Source organism: Trichechus manatus, unplaced genomic scaffold, assembly GCF_000243295.1.
Source record: "Trichechus manatus latirostris isolate Lorelei unplaced genomic scaffold, TriManLat1.0 scaffold00155, whole genome shotgun sequence".
Classification (NCBI taxonomy): domain Eukaryota; kingdom Metazoa; phylum Chordata; class Mammalia; order Sirenia; family Trichechidae; genus Trichechus; species Trichechus manatus.
In genome coordinates this window covers 4,649,291-4,665,679 of record NW_004444091.1, presented here as the reverse complement: position 1 = coordinate 4,665,679, position 16,389 = coordinate 4,649,291, and the positions used below count along the sequence as shown (strand labels likewise).

Sequence of the window (16,389 nt, the reverse complement as noted above, 5' to 3'; positions counted from 1 at the left end):
GACAGAGAGAAAGCCTTCCCCTAGAGCCAGCACCGTGTATTCAGATTTATAGCTTCCTAACTGTGAGAAAACAAATTTCTGTTTGTTAAAGCCACTCACTCGTGGTATTTCTGTGATAGCAACACTACGGAACCAAGACCGAATTTGTTACTGGAAAGTGAGGTGCTACTCTAACAGATAGCTAAAATGTGCAAGTGGTTTTGCAACTGGATAATAGGTAGAATCTAGATGAATTTTGATGTGCTTAATAGTAAGGCCCTAGATTGTCTTAAAGAGACTGTTGTAGAATTATGGACGTCAAAGGCAATTCTGGTGAGGGCTCAGAAGTGAGGAGAGCCATAGAGAAGGTCTCTATTGTCTTAGAGAATACATATAACACCAGCAACAGAACGTTGCTAAAAATGTGGACATTAAACGTGCTTCTGGCGAGGCTTCAAAAAGAAATGATAAACATGTGACTGGGTACTGGAGGAAAAGTGGCAAAGAAGTTGTCTGAATTATGTTCGAATATTTGGTGGACGGTAGAACTTATACGTTATGAACCTGGATACTTCACTAAGGAGATTTCTAAACGAAGATCTTAAAGGAGCAGCATCATTTCTCCTTGTTGCTTACAGTAAAATGTGAGAGGAAAGAGACAGACTTAAAAATGAACAGTGCAAAATGAAACGAAAACTTAAAAACTTGGAAAATTCTATTGTATAAACCAAGGAAATGTCTTGAAAAACTTTCACCAAGGGTGTCGCTACTCAATCTTATGTTCAAGATATTAAGCCTGTAACTGATGGATCTATTCAAACACCACAGCAGAAAGGGACAGAGATGGTACAAAATTAAGGAAAGCTGCCTTCCTCCTGGAATTCTACAGGCAGGAAATGGGCCAACTGAGTGACTTGGTTGCAAACATCTGTTGTCCTACAAGAAAAGGAAGGCAGCATCCCGTGAGCAGTTCAGAGTTCAGAAGAACTGTTGGAGGGCCAATGACAGGCAGGTCTGCCTTCGTTTCTCAAAGGATGAAACCATTGCCTCCTAGGTTTCGGAGTCAACTCTCCACCAACTCAGTTCTGGAGTGTGGGGCTGCTGTTCAGGTAGTCCAAGAAGATGGGGCCCTGCCTAAACCTCAGAGGGTGGGGCTGTCACGGCCAAAGGCCAGGAGAATGGCGTCTTTACCCAAAGCTAAAGGAGCAGGGCTGCCATGCCCAAACGGCAGGAGAACAGAGTTTATCAGGGCTGAGGAGAGTCGGGTGGCCACTCAGATGGACTAGGTGAATGAAGCCACCCAAAGCTGAGAGAGCTGAGTTGCCGTCTCAGTGAGCCTGGAAGGTGAGGCTGATGGCCAAGGCTGAAGGGCCTCCACCCAGAATCCTTAGAGTGTGGCCATTGCCCAGATGGTCCTGGAGAGCAGAGGATTATTTTCAAGCCTTGAGAGCTAAGGAAATTTGCTCTGCTGGGTTTTGGACTTGCTTGGTGCCCGTGAATCTGTATTCCCTCCAATTTCTCCCATTTGTAATGGAAATGTCTACCCTGTGTTTGTTCCACCATTGTACTTGGGAAGCAGATAATTTGTATTTTAGGTTTCACAGGTTCACTGATGGAGAGGAATTTTACCCCAGGATGGAATATGCCCAAAGTCTCACTCATACTTGATTTAAATAATTCAGAAGATGAGATTTTGGACTTGGAATTGATTTAAGACTTTTGGGATAATATAATGGAGTGAATATGTTTTGTATGTGGGAAAGACATGAATTTCGGGAAGTCAAAGGGTGTGATTTTATGGATTGAATTGTGACCCCCAAAAATACTTATTACAAATCCTAACTCCTATACCTGAGGATGTAATCCCACTTGAGAATAGAGTTTTCCTCATTATGTTAATGAGGGCATAGCAGTATAGGGTGTGTCTTAAACCAATCACTTTAGAGATATAAACGGAGCAAATTAGGCACATAAGTAAGAATAAATGGGGAAAGACTGATCCACCTGGAGATTACCAAGGAATCAAAGAAGAAAAGTTAGAAGAAACAAGAATTTTTACCCAGAGCTGACGAGAGAGCTTTCCCCTAGAGCTGGTGCCCTGAATTCAGATTTCTAGCCTCCTAAACTGTGAGAAAATAAATTTCTGTATGTTAAAGCCCACTTGTGGTATTTCTGTTATAGCAGCACTAAGAAACTGAGATAGAATGTAAAGTGGTGCAGCCACTTTGAAAAGCAGTATAGTGTGGCAGTTCCTCAAAATGCTAAACATAAAGTTACGACAGCTGCCTTGGAGTCAACCCTGACTCATCGTGACCTATGTACAACAGAAGGAAATATTGCCAGGTCCTGCATCATCCTCACAATTGCCTACACATCGGAGTCTATCACTGGGGCTATTGTGCCAAGCCTTCTCACCAAGAGTCTCCTTTGCCCTCACCGGCCCTCTACGTCACCACACATGATGCCGTCTTCCCGCAACTGATCCCTCTAATGGCCTATCCAAAGCAAATGAGTCAGACAATATTCCGTTGTGATCCATAGGGTTTTCACTGGCTGATTTTCACAGGTAGATTCCCAGGCCTTTCTTCCTAGACTGTCTTAGTCTGGAAGCTCCACTGAAACCTGTCCACATAGTGACCCTGCTGGTATTCGAAATACCAGTGGCACAGCTTCCAGCATCACAGCAACAAGCAAGTCATCAAAGTATGACAAACTGACAGACGGATGGTAGAGAGTTACCATATGACCTAGCAATTCTCCTCCAAAGTATATATCCAAGAGAAATGAAACCTTATGTCCACACAGAAACTTGTACATAACTGTTCACAGCAGCATTATTCGTAATAGCCAAAGAGTTGAAAGAACAAGACATTTATCAGCATATAAACAAAATATGGTACGTACGTACAGTGGACTATTATTCAGCCATAAAAAGAAATTAAGTACTGATAAATGATACAACATGGATGAACCCTAAAAACATTATGCTGAGTGAAAGAAGTCAGTCACCAAAGACCACATATTTCATGATTCCACTTACATGAAATGTCCAGAATAGACAAATCCACAGAGATAGAAAGTAGATTAGTGGGCACCTAGGGCTGGGACAGTGGCATAGTGGTTAAGAGCTACGTCTGCTAACCAAAAGGTAAGCAGTTTGAATCCACCAGGCGCTCCCTGGAAACTCTATGGGGCAGTTCTACTCTGTCCTATAGGGTTGCTATGAGTCGGAATCGACACAATAGCAATGGGTTTGTTTTTTGTTTTTTTTTTAGGGCTGCATGGGGCATGGGGAAGGAGAACAGAAAGTAGAATGTGAATGACTGCTAATGGGTACAAAATTTCTTTTTGGGGTGATAAAAATTTTCTACAGTTAGGTTATTGTGAGGGTTGCACAAACCTGTAAATATACGAAAAACCATGCAATTGAACATTACACTGAACTTTATAGTCTGTAAACTATATATCAACAAAGCTGTTTTCAAAAAATGACTAACAACTGTAGCAGTTTGGGAAGGGTGCTGTGAATGGGCCAGATTTCTAAAAATCTATCCTCTATCACTTAAAGGGAAGCTTTCTTTTCTCTTGACACATTTCCTCACACAATGAGAACTCAAAATTGTTCCATTAGCCTTGTTACAATGGCAAATTTAGTATGTGCTTTATAAATAGCTGTCTGTTATTTTTGGAATTATGATTTAATAATAGCATTTGGGAACAGGCATGGCACTTGCAGGCTGGCAGGCTCAGCCTCTACTCAGAGAAGAGGAAGCTGGAATCAGGGGGACAGGACCTGCCAGCCCAGGCTTCCTGGCCAGAATGCGAGGAGTAGCAGGGAGGGGGCCTCCTATGAGCTAAGAGGGGCAACCTTCAGATGACCCTCATCGCCCTCCCTTGCCTCCAGCTAGTGACAAGTGCAGACCTCAGGGCTAGAGCCCAGTGGGGAACTGTGAATACCCCAAGGCCCCATGGGGGTCTTCACCCAGGAGGGGCTGCCCTTCCCACCCCCACCCCAGACCTTTGCCAAGCTGAAGGAAGGCAGAGCACCCAACTGCTGAACTGCTTGGCCTTTCCTGAAAACAACACCTATGACCCCCACTTCCAGCCTGTAATGCTACCTACTGCTGCCCACCTGCCAGCCTCTCCCTGTAAAACTCCTACACATCCTTCAAAGGCCCAGCCAGATACTTCTTCCTCTGGCATCCTTTGCTGACGCGATCTCCACTCCTCCACACAACACATCCCAGAGGACTAGGCTGACTGCTCTCGTGTCTCTCACCCATTAGGGGACGTCTTGCAGGGTGAAGGCTGGGGCCAGGTTTTGTCCACCCGAAGTCTGCGAGCACAGCAGGGACCTGGCATTTGGGTTTGCTGGACCCATGCATTAAAATTTCCCACACGGATTCTATAACCACTTAAGATTTTAGAACTTACTTGTAAACTGGAAAGTCCGACTAGCAATGTGAGAATACCTTAGCTTAAGCTTTCTATTCATTAAATTTCCATTAAATGGAAAAGAACACTCGGGAATGCTTCCATGCCCTGTTTGGAGTGGAGATGAGGAAGGGCTGAGAACAGATGCTTCTTCTGTGGATTTCTGGGCAGAGCAGAAACATTAAGAGCTGTTTTAGGAGTAAAAGGGAGCACTCCTGACAGGAAGTCAGACACTGAAAGGCATCAGCTGTCAGGCCCAGAAGTGTCTATTTAAATAGAAAAGAATCACTTTATGAGATAAATTTAACAGCAGTGCTGCTGGATGGTGGCATCGGCCTTTCCACATCAGTGTTTAAATGTGACCCATCATCAGCTTCTCCTCAGATTTTGCACACAAGCGTGTCTGTACCCCACGCCCCCTTGTCCACACCAGTCCTCAGGAACAGACACCCCAGATAGTCCCTTGCAGCTGGTGAAACCAAGGCCCTGAGATGCCAAGTCACCTGCTCAGAGTCACAGAGTCAGCAAGGGTGAAGCAGGGGGCTGCCAGCTGCTGCACACAGCCCAGGGGAAAGGGAAGAAACAGCAGGGGCAGGCACGGCTCCCCTCCGCCCATGCCTGAGTCTTCACCACCAATGTCACAGAGCCAGGATGCATCCCCTGTCCCACACAAGCCCATTCTCAGAACCAGGGACACACTCAGAGCCCAGGTATGAGGCACACAACATCCCTGTGTGCCCTCGATGGCTCAACTGTGACTCAGCTGTGACACTTGGCCAGCTTCGTTTCTGTATTTTAAATCATGCACTTGACTTATGCTGGAAATAGAGGATCATATGTTGTTGGGTGGACTAAGGCTGTGCATGCTCTCCAGAGCAACTGATTTGTGCTTCTCAGTTGATATGGAAAATACTAAAGACACTAGGGTCTTGGGAAGTGAAGAAGGAAAGGTAGGCAGGGCTGGGGTGAGGCAGTCCCACTAGTGAGTCCCTGGAATGCTAGACAAAAGACTCCAGGAAAGCTGCCACGCCCACCTCCTGCAGACTCTTAGGTCTGCTTCCCAGCACCCTACTAGGTGAGATCTCGTCTGTCTGTGTCTGTTTAGTCATAGGAGACTACCTGCCTGTGGCAGAGACGAGCACCTGCCTAACAAACACCCATTCTCATTTTCTCTTTCAAAGTAGCAGAACCTGGATTTTTCGCTGGGCACAAGGCAGCTCACTAAACAGTGACATTTCTCAGCCTCTGTTATGTATTAACTTGTGTCCACAAAAAAGGTAAGTTGAAGTCCTAACCCTTGTACCTGTGAATGTGACCCTGTTTGGAAATAGGGATTTTCTTTTATTATGTTAATGGGTCACACAGAATATCCTGGGTCTATATGGAGAGACGGAGCCATGGTGACGCAGTGGTTAAAAGCTCAGCTACTAACCAAAGGGTCGGCAGTTCGAATCCACCAGGTGCTCCTTGGAAACCTTGTGGGGCAGTTCTACTCTGTCCTATAGGGTCACTATGAGTGGAAATCGACTCAACAGCAATGGGTTGGGTTTGGTTTTACACTGAGACACACCCAGGGAAGACAGCGGTTACGTGATGACAGGGACAGATGCATCTACAAGCTCAGGTACACCAAGGATTGCCAGTAGCCACTGGAAGGTGAAACAGACAAAGAAGGACCCTCCCTAGAGCCAATGCCTTGAATTTGGACTTCCAGCCTTCTGAACTGAGAGGAAATAAATTCCTAGTCTTTAAAACCACCCACTTGTGCTATTTGTGTTACAGTAGCACCAGCAAACTAAGACAACTAGCAATATATAAAATCCAATTTTATTTTTATATAACAGCAACAAACCCATTATAAAATTTATTTTAAAAAGACACCGTTTACAATGGCACTACAAATAACAAATACCTAGGAATGAATTTAAGGAAAATTACTTAAGACAGCTACACAAAAAACTACAAAGCACTGCTGAGATGCCCTAGCAAAGACCTGAGTACAGAGCTACAAATTTCCACGATCTGGAGAACTTGGTATATACAGGCATCTCTATTCCCCAAAATGATCTATCAATTCAATGTAATCCCACCTAAAAAACTCAACTGCAAGAGTGGATGTGGACCTTGTAAAACAGTTTTCAAAATTTATCTGGAAATGAAAACAGCCAAGAAGAGTCAAAATACTCCTAAGAAGAATAAAGCAAAGTGGGAGGGCTTGCTCTATGGAACATGAAACAATTGAGATAGGGCAGTATGGGGACAAGGATAGACGGTAGACTTGGAATAGAGAAGAGAGTCAGAAACACATCTGCTCATGCACAAACCCCCAGTTTACAGCAGGGCGGCCCGCGTGACTCTGGGGGCGGAGGGTTTCTCAGTAGTGGTTGCTACGCTGTGACAAACTACATGCTGTGACCCTGGAAAAGTGAGTCTTGACTCCAACCTCACACCATCGATAAAAATCAACTCAAGGTGGATTTAGCTCTAAGTGTGAAACACAAAGCAAGGTTGTACTGATCTCATAGAATGGGTTTTCTATTTTATGGGATATAAGATTGGAATAATGTTTTCCTTGGAAGTTCTTTATAACTCACCCATAAAACCATCTGAGTCTTTTTCTCACCTTTCATGTGGGAGACCTGGATTCGATTCCTGGCCAATATACCTCATGCACAGCCACCACCTGTCTGTCAGTGGAGGCTTGCATGTTGCTATGATGCTGAACAGGTTTCAGTGGAGCTTCCAGACTAAGACAGACTAGGAAGAAAGGCCTGGTGATCTACTTCAGAAAATCAGGCAATGAAAACCCTATGGATCACAACAGTCCAATCCGCAACGAATCACGGGCATGGCACAGGAGTAAGCAGTGTTTCGTTCTGTTGTGCATGGGGTCTCCATGAGTCAGGGACCAACGGGACAGCAGCTAATAACAACAAACACAACAAGGTTTTAAATTACTGACTCAGTATCTTTAAATGGCTATAGGAGTTTTCAGGTTTTCTTTTTCTTCTTGAATCAGCTTTACTAACACATTTTTCTGGGACTTTGAGCATTTTGTCTAAGTTTCCAAATATACTGGCATAAAATCATTCCTAGTATTTTCTTGTTATCTCTTTTAATCACTGCTTTATCTGTAGTCATGCCCTTTTCCATCCCTAATAGTCGTCATTTTGTCTGCTCCCTTTCTTCTTGATCATTCTGTCCAAGACTTTTCTATATCAAAGAACCAGCTTTTGATATTTTTGTTCTGAAACTGAAAGAGCCCTTTTAAACGAAGCTTCACAACCCTTTGGAATATTTTAACTCAGTTATCTATCAACCTAAAACCTCTGTGAGAAACTTTTTATGGCTGAGGAGGACTAGAATCTAAAGGGGAAAAATGGGCCATAATAGCACTAGGCGTGGGCCTAGCCTCAGCTCAGTACCAGCTCTGTCACTTTCTACTTTATTACTAGCTTTATTATTTTCCTCCAGTTATTTCATTATAAAGCAAAATAAAGTTGACTTATGTTTTTAATAATGATGCAGAGGTCTGATATGAACTTTAAAGAGTTCTAACAACTCAGATAAGAAGAACATCTTTGGATTTTATGTCATTTTCTCTCCTGCCAAGATCCTTCAGGCAAAGCAGCAGTCAGTGGGTGAGCAAGATGAGGGCTGCTCCCTGTTTTGTGTGTGTGTTTGCTCTGCTGGGGTGAGGAGTTTCTTTAAAGTAACCGTAACCATTGCCATCAATTCCGACTCATAGCCACCCTGTGGGACAGAGTAGAACTGCCCCATAGGGTTTCCAAGCAATGGTTCGTGGATTCAAACTGCTGACCTTTCAGTTCACTGCCGAGCTCTTAACCCCTGCACCACCAGGGCTCCATACTTTAGCACATCCAAATTCCTCCCAAGGGTGTCAGCCTTAGTGATACTGACAATTTAGGTAACTTTTTCAAAGAGTAACAGAGAATCTTCTAGGAGTATAAAACCAATTGCCATGGAGTTTATTCCAACTCATGGCAACCCATGTGTGTCAGAGTAGAACTGTGCTCCATCGGGTTTGCAAAGGCTGATCCTTCGGAAGTAGATCGCCAGGCCTTTCCTCCCAGGCACCTATGGGTGAACTTGAACTATCAACTTTAGGTTAGCAGTCAAGCATGTTAACCACTTGCACTACCCAAAAACTCCTTCTAGAAGCATAGTAAGTAGCAAAATAACTAGAAGCATAGTAAGTGGCAAAATAAAACAGAATCCCCCCCTCCTCATGCATACCCCACCTACCTGTGCTGACTAATCCCTCTCTTTCAGTCCCTCTCTGTTCAATGGGCTGCCTTGAGAATATGGAGTGAAGAAGAGGGAAGGGCAGGGAGTTATTCTAATATTCCATTATAAAAGTATTAGGAAGGCTTTGCTCTTTGCGAAAGGTCTAGAGAGAGGCTCTGCTGGCTGTGTTGGCACGGGGGAGGGAGACCAATAAAATCTCTTGAGATCCTGTGTGCTGGAGTGTTTCTGCTTTCTTTAAAAATCACCACAGGGCAACCAAAGCTGGCTAGTACTAAACAATATAGGAAGGGAGGGTGTAGGCTCCTGATAGGTGCAGCAATTTTCACCTGCTTCAAGGCTGCAGCAAAAATCAGCAATAATGGGCATAAGATGCCAGGATGTTTCCTGTCCACTGGGGCCTGGGTGAGGCGTAAATGCTCCTATCAGTATCTTTACTTGAAGATGGCCTGAGATGCCAGCTGCAGATGAAAACGAAGTCCCCCATCCCCCCTTTGTCAGGAAGTCATCTATCAACTTGGGGGATAAAAGTTTTGGCACCAGCAAATGCAGGCACTGAGACTGTGTAGACCGTCACCCACGCAGTGCCCAGCCTGACTTGGGAGCATCTGGAATAACAGCGGTGTGTTTTCCACAATTCCCCCTGTTGGTCCCTGTCCTGGCACAAGCTGGGCTCTGGCACTGGCAGTATGAGGGGTCTGCATGGTGGAAGTTTCCATTTCAAAACAGTGGTTCCCTCCTCCTCACCTCGACCATCCCTGGCTGGCGAGGGGCAGACAAAACCCACAGGGCTGTCTTGCCAGGTGCATCCCTTAGGGAAAATGTTGTCTGGGTTTCTCGAGTGGAACACTTCTTTTTGAACTGAAGCACAATCCTCTACCTGCTTCAAGAACCCTCTGACCACGGCAACTCTGGGCAAGACAGCTGTGCCCGTGGAAAGAGAAAAGAAAAATACCTGCCAAACTTCTAATCGGCCTCTCCCTCTGCTCTCACCTACAATTCTTCATTGTGTTGACCTCAAGCATAAGTCTGACCACACTTCCTTCCTGTTAAGGTGCTGCTAAAGGCTCTACCACCTACATAACTGAGTTCAAACACCTCAGTGAGTGCAGAGCCATTTCTGAGCAAAGCATCTAGGAACCAGCCCTGCTTCCTTCTCCACCACTGGGTCTGTGTCTCCTTCTGGCTGAGGCCACAGCATATTAATTCGCTTCCTGCAATCCACCAGGTCCATTCCTGGTCACCATCTCTGTTCAGGCTCTTCCCCATCAGGTGGACCTCCTTCCAAGGCCCCACCTCCCAGTCCCACTGGCCTCCACCCTGCATCCCCACTGCCTCCTGCAGATGCTGATAGGGCAAACCAGCCCCATCCTAGTGGTTACTGCCCTGCTGGCCTCCCCTGCATCCACCTGGCATCTCCTCTGCAGAATCCAGCTGTGCCCACCTGGCACCGCCTCCTCAGAAGGGAGGCGAGTCCACCCGGCACCGCGTCCTCAGAACTGGGGCACATGCACTGAGCACTACCTCGTCAGAATCGAATGCATCCACCCAACACCACCTCCCTCAGAACTGGGGTGCACGCATCGGGCACCACCTCATGAGAACCAGAGCACATCCACCTGACACCGCCTCATCAGAACCAGGGCTTATCCACCCAACACTACCTCCTCAGAACCAGGGCGCGTCCACCCCTCACCACCGCGTCAGCACCAGGGTGCGTCCACCCGGTACCGCCTCGTCAGAACCGGGGCACGTCCACCCGGCACAGCCTCCTCAGAACCGGGCATGTCCATCCGGCACCGCCTCGTCAGAACCAGGACACACCCACTGGGCACTGCCTCAACAGAACTGGGGCACATCTACCCAGCACCACCTTCTCAGAACCAAGGCACATCCACCCCTCACCGCCTTGTCAGCACTGGGGCGCGTCCACCCAGTACTGCCTCGTCAGAACTGGGGCGCGTCCACCCGGTATCGCCTCATCAGAACCGGGGCACGTCCACCCAGCACCACCTCCTCAGAACCAGGGCACATCCACCCAGCACCGCCTCCTCAGAAATGGAGATCATCTGCCAAGAAACCCCTCCTCAGAACCAGCGAGTCCACCCAGCACCGCCTCTTCGGAACCAGAGTACATCCACCCACATCAACCTCGCACCCCCTTCTCAGAACTGGAGAGCATTCATCTGGCACCCCTTCCTCAGAACTAGGGCGCATCCACCCACGTCAACCTGGCACCCCCTCCTCAGAACCTTGGGAGGAAGCACGTTTATATTGCTAGCAAAGGGCAAAGGACAGCAGGTGTTGAAGCCCACTCCTTCCAAACCCAGCCTCCCCACCTTGCTTGTGCTCTCTGCAGTTGGGAGGTTGGCAGCACTCATTCAGAAGGCCATGGTGAGGAGGCTCATGCAAGGTGCTAGGGACAGTGTGGCCCAAGGCCAGTGCTGCCACCATTACCACCACCGCTGCTGCCAAGGCACCCTGCCCAGTCACATGGGAAGCGCTGTGGATGCGACTGTACAATGGAGTTCGCCAAGTGTCAAACCACTGCCGGGGCTGCTGGAGGAATAAGACCTTCACCTGTAAGGGTCCCTCAAGCCAGCAGTCAGGACCCTGCCTCCGTCAGGAAATGGCTTTGTCCTCCTGACACCACGAGAAGACCACTCGCCAACATACCCACCTCAGAGCACAGGAAACAATCGCCAGCATTCAGCCACTGAGGGGCAGTTGGTCCCTCACAGGGGCAGCAAACCTCACCACAGTGTGACTCTCACACTCCTCTATGGGCTCATTTGATTCAGATAAAACCTCATGGGTCTTATCACAGCTCCCCACATGCCTCCACGTGACACAAGGGTTGGAGCCCCATTTGATCAATGATTAAACTGAGGCTCAGTGAGGACAAATGACTTGCCCATGGGAGGCCAGAGGTTGGCAGTCTTTCTATTGTGGGTGTACTACCCCCCAGTTGCCCCAGTTCTGCAGCTCACTGAGGACACTGGCAGCACACAGCCTGCCAAGAGGAGGGGCTGGCCAGGGAAAGGCAAAGTGGGCCAGCTGGGCCCTGAAGCCACTAAGCACACCCAGGTGGACAGGGACCTCCACTCAGTGCCTCTACGTACCCACAAGACATCCTGTCACTGAGCAGTGGGCTGGTCACAGCCCAGAGCACTGACCTGCTTCTCGTTCTCGTCCTCCAGCTTCAGCCTGTCCTCGATGCAGTTGCGGGCCTGCAGGAAGGCCTTCCTCTGGGAGCGCTCCGTCAGCATCCGCACAAAGGCCCCATACATGTTCACACTGATAAACAGCAGGGCATTGGCTCCAAGCTGGAGAGAGAGAAGGTGCGAACACAGCATGAATGTAGATGGCAGGCCCGAAGAACTGCACAAGGCTGTCTGGGAGTCCCGGCTCAGGATGCACAGTATACACTCCTAGCTCCACACAACCCACCAGTGGAATAAACCATAGCCATCTGTTGCCTCGAGACACACTGGCTGGATCTGAGCACAAAACCCGCATCCCGCTGCCCATGGTCCCGACACTGGCCCCACGGAGGCTTCTCTCCTCATTGCCAGGCCAGCTGTACAAACAAGAACATGTAACAGAACTAGATACATATAACCCTAGAACATACTACAAATGTGAAAAGAGAGTTGTTTTCACCGACACTAAGTGGAATGCTTTGGAAAGATTCAATGGAGGTGAGTTACAAAAAAAAAAGGATGGAGATTTGAGTATGGAAAGAACACCTATAAAGAAACTTAAAGTGTAGAAGGTCTCTGCTTTGTCTTTAAGTTTTCCTTCCCCTCTCAAGAAAAAGAAACTAGAAATGGGTTTGGCTAAGGAGGCTCTCCCCAGCGGACTTGGACTCCAAGGGTTGGGCCTGCTGCAGAGACTTAACTGGGACAGGACACAGCATGGTTCAAGTTACAATAAGAGACTTAAGGCACAGTGTGAATGTAGAGTTCCCCATGTGGCCTCCTCCTCTGGTCTCCCAGGCCCTTGTGGATCCCATGGCCGGAGCTGAGAAGAAGACGCCTCCCATAGTCAGCAGAACTGCCACGCACCTCCAGACGCACCAGCACAGCCATGATGGGCATGAGGATGCCCGCCTCCTTGAGGAGCTGTGGTTTTACAAGCACTTTATAAGGCAGTTGTCCCCCAGTCAGCTGCAAGACTGGAGAGGTTAGAGGAGGCAAGGCCAAGGTGGCAAAGTAGTCAGATGCATCCGGTGGACCCTCTTACAACAAAGACCCAAAAAAACAAGTGAATCAATTATATATGCCAATCTAGGAGCCCTAAACATCAAAGGCAGAGCTGAGGAATCGGACTGAGTGGTAGGGGGGCGGAGAGACAGTTCGGAAGCAGTGAGGAGTTGCCAGACCTGACCTGGTGAGAGCCTGAACCCTTCAGCTCGGGTGTGAGCGGTGAAGCAGGCAAGCGGCAATACTCAGGAGGCGCATCTTCCACACCAGGGAAGACCCAGCGCCAGAGAATCTACACGGCCACCCAGAATCAGTGAGAAGCAGCCCTGGATCGGTGAAAGATTAAGTACTTGCGTACGGCCTACCGTGCAGATCAAAAACACCTCCCTTACAGAAAAAACTCTCTCCCATTTACCTCCCTGCTCCCTGCTCTGCACTGGTTCCCAGACTGGCTTCAGCAATTGCCATATCCCATGGGCCGGAAGTAGGATCTGTCACACACCCAGAGCCATTTTCCCTGCCTTGGAGAGTGAACAAATTAACAAACAGGGGAAAAATAAAGTGCCAGCTCCCCTAAGCCAGGAACCCAGGGTAGGCACAGCTCCTTTGCCTAGGCACATGCATAAGGGATCCACAGACTTTGAGTGCCTTTCCACCTGCGTAGACTTGTGTGGGCCCATCTCAACAGCATAGGCCCACGTTACCGCAGTACAACAGAATATATACCAGAAGTCTAACTTCAACTGCTTCAGCTGTGAAGTGGTAGGTTCTTGATATTTGACACTATTCTGCCCATTAAGCAGGGTCTTCACCTACCCACATCAGGGGCCTGAGGACTGGAGGCTCTACCCACGCCACCCAGCCACCTGCGATAGGGGCCCACGAATAAGAGGTGCCCACCAGTCCTTACAGCCAACAGCATTAGGTGCTCATAATCCAGCTGCAAAACCCACCACCTACACGCTCTAGGGAACAGGGACATGCCTTCCTCCTGGACACTCGGGGGTAGCTGTTAGCCCCCTGCCTTGCTCAGAGTGTGCCCCTCTGCTGCAGCCAGATGCCTATGCCTACATCAATCACCCATGCCTGTCTAGGACTGGAAGTGAGAGCCTACACCACACACTTGGTAGCTATCTACCTGGGTGTCTGAGCTGAATCCATACAGGAGGAGTGGGCGGACTCCTGAGCTCACATACCTAGTAACAAATCTAACCACCTGGTGACAGGACATTAGAGCTTCAAAGTTACCAATAATCAAACTAGCTCATATGAACAGCCTATTTGAGCATATCAAAACAAAACAAGAAGCTAGGACACAGTAAGCAAACATAAAATAAATTAATATAATAACTTATTGATGGCTCGGAGACAACAGTCAATATCAAATCACATAAATAGGCAATCCATGATGACTTAAGCAAGCTCCCAAAATAAAGAATCTAGAAATTTTCTGGAGAAAGAAAATTTCTTGGAATTACCAGAGGCAGAATTCACAATATTAATATAGAGAACTCTTCAAGAAATTAGAAAGGAAATTAAGCAAAACACAGAACACACAATAGAGAGGAAACTGAAAAGATTAGAGAAGAGCATAATAGCAAATTTAACAGGCTGCAAGAATCCATAGAGAGACAGCAATCAGAAATCCAGAAGATTAACAATAAAATTTCAGAATTAGACAACTCAATAGAGTCATCGGAGCAGGACTGAGGCAATGGAAGTCAGAATCAGTTAGATTGAAGATAAAGCACTTGACACCAACTTATTTGAGGAAAAATCAGATAAAAGGATTTTAAAAAATGAAGAAACCCTAAGAATTGTGTGGGACTCTAGGAAGACGAATAACCTACAACTGATTGGAGTACCAGAACAGGGGTGGATAACAGAAAATACAGAGAGAATTGTTGAAGATTTGTTAGCAGAAAACTTCCCTGATATCGTGAAAGATGACAAGATATCTATCCAAGATGCTCATCGAACCCCACATAAGGTAGATCTCAAAAGAAAGTCACCAAGACATATTATAATCAAACTTGCCGAAACCAGAGATAAAGAGAGAATTTTAAGAGCAGCTAGGGATAAACGAAAAGTCATCTACAAAGGAGAGTCAATAAGAATAAGCTCAGACTACTCAGCAGAAACCATGCACGCCAGAAGGCAATGGGATGACATATATAAAGCCTTGAAGGAAAAAAACTGCCAGCCAAGAACTATGTATCCAGCAAAACTGTCTCTCAAATATGATGGTGAAATTAGGGCATTTCCAGATAAACAGAAGTTTAGGGAATTTGCAAAAACCAAACCAAAATTAAAGAAATACTAAAGGGAGTCTTCCAGTTAGAAAATCAGTAAAATCAGATAACCCAAGACTAGAACACAGGACACAGCAACCAGATATCAATCCAGATAAGGAAGTCAAAAAGTAAATCAAAGCTAAAACACTGAAAATAGGGAAACAGATGTCAGTATGTAAAAGATGACAACACTAAAACAAAAAACAGGGACTTAAAAAATCTAGACATAGATTTTTCAGACAGAGAGGAAGTCAAGGTGATATGAAGAAATAAAAGACTGGTATGAACTTACAAAAATACGGGTAAATATTAAGGTAACCACAAAGGAAACTAACAATTATACAAGTCAAAATAAAAAACCAAAAAAGAATAAAGACTCAGCAAACACAAAATCAACAACAATGAAAAACATGAAAAGAAAATACATAAAGAAAAACGACTCGGCACAGAAAATTAAGTGGAACAAAGAAATTGTGACCAACACACGAAAAAAGACATCAAAATGACAGCACTAAATTCATAACTATGAATAATTAAGCTGAATGTAAATGGATTAAATGCACCAATAAAGAGACACAGAGTGGCAGATAGGATAAAAAAACACGATCTGTTTATATGCTGCCTACAAGAGACACACCTTAGACTTAAAGACACAAACTAAAACTCAAAGGATGGAAAAAAATATATCAAGCAAACAACACTCGTAAAAGAGCGGGAGCGGCAATATTAATCTCTGACAAAATAGACTTAAAAATAAAATGCACCACAAAGGATAAGGAAGGACACTATATAATGATTAAAGGGTCAATACACCAGGAGGACGTAACTATAATAAATATTTACACACCCAACAACAGGGCTCCAAAATACATAAAACAAACTCTAACAGAACTGAAAAGAGACATAGACAGCTCTACAATAGAGGTAGGAAACTTCTACACACCACTTTTGGTAAAGGACAGAACATCCAGAAAGAAGCTCAACAAAGACACAGAAGAGCTGAATGCTACAATCACCCAACTTGATCTCATAGACATACACCAAACACTCCACTCAACAGCAGCCAAGTATACTATCTTTTCCAATGCACATGGAACACTCTCCAGAATAGACTACACATTAGGCCATAAAGCAAGCCTTAAAAAAATCCAAAGCCTCGAAATACTACAAAGTGTCTTTTCTGACCATAAAGCCATAAAAGTAGAAATCAA

The 16,389-nt window shown here is 46.2% G+C and overlaps 1 protein-coding gene across 1 annotated transcript in view; it reads right to left on the bottom strand.

Moving 5' to 3' along the window:
* ADCY1 (adenylate cyclase 1) overlaps positions 1 to 16,389 on the bottom strand; it is a 250,518-nt gene that overhangs the window by 175,553 nt on the left and 58,576 nt on the right. Inside the window, exon 2 of the mRNA XM_004386117.2 lies at positions 11,856 to 12,005. Coding sequence (XP_004386174.2) covers positions 11,856 to 11,969 — 114 coding nt within the window. The 5' untranslated portion in view covers positions 11,970 to 12,005. The remainder of the gene's footprint in view (positions 1 to 11,855; positions 12,006 to 16,389) is intronic.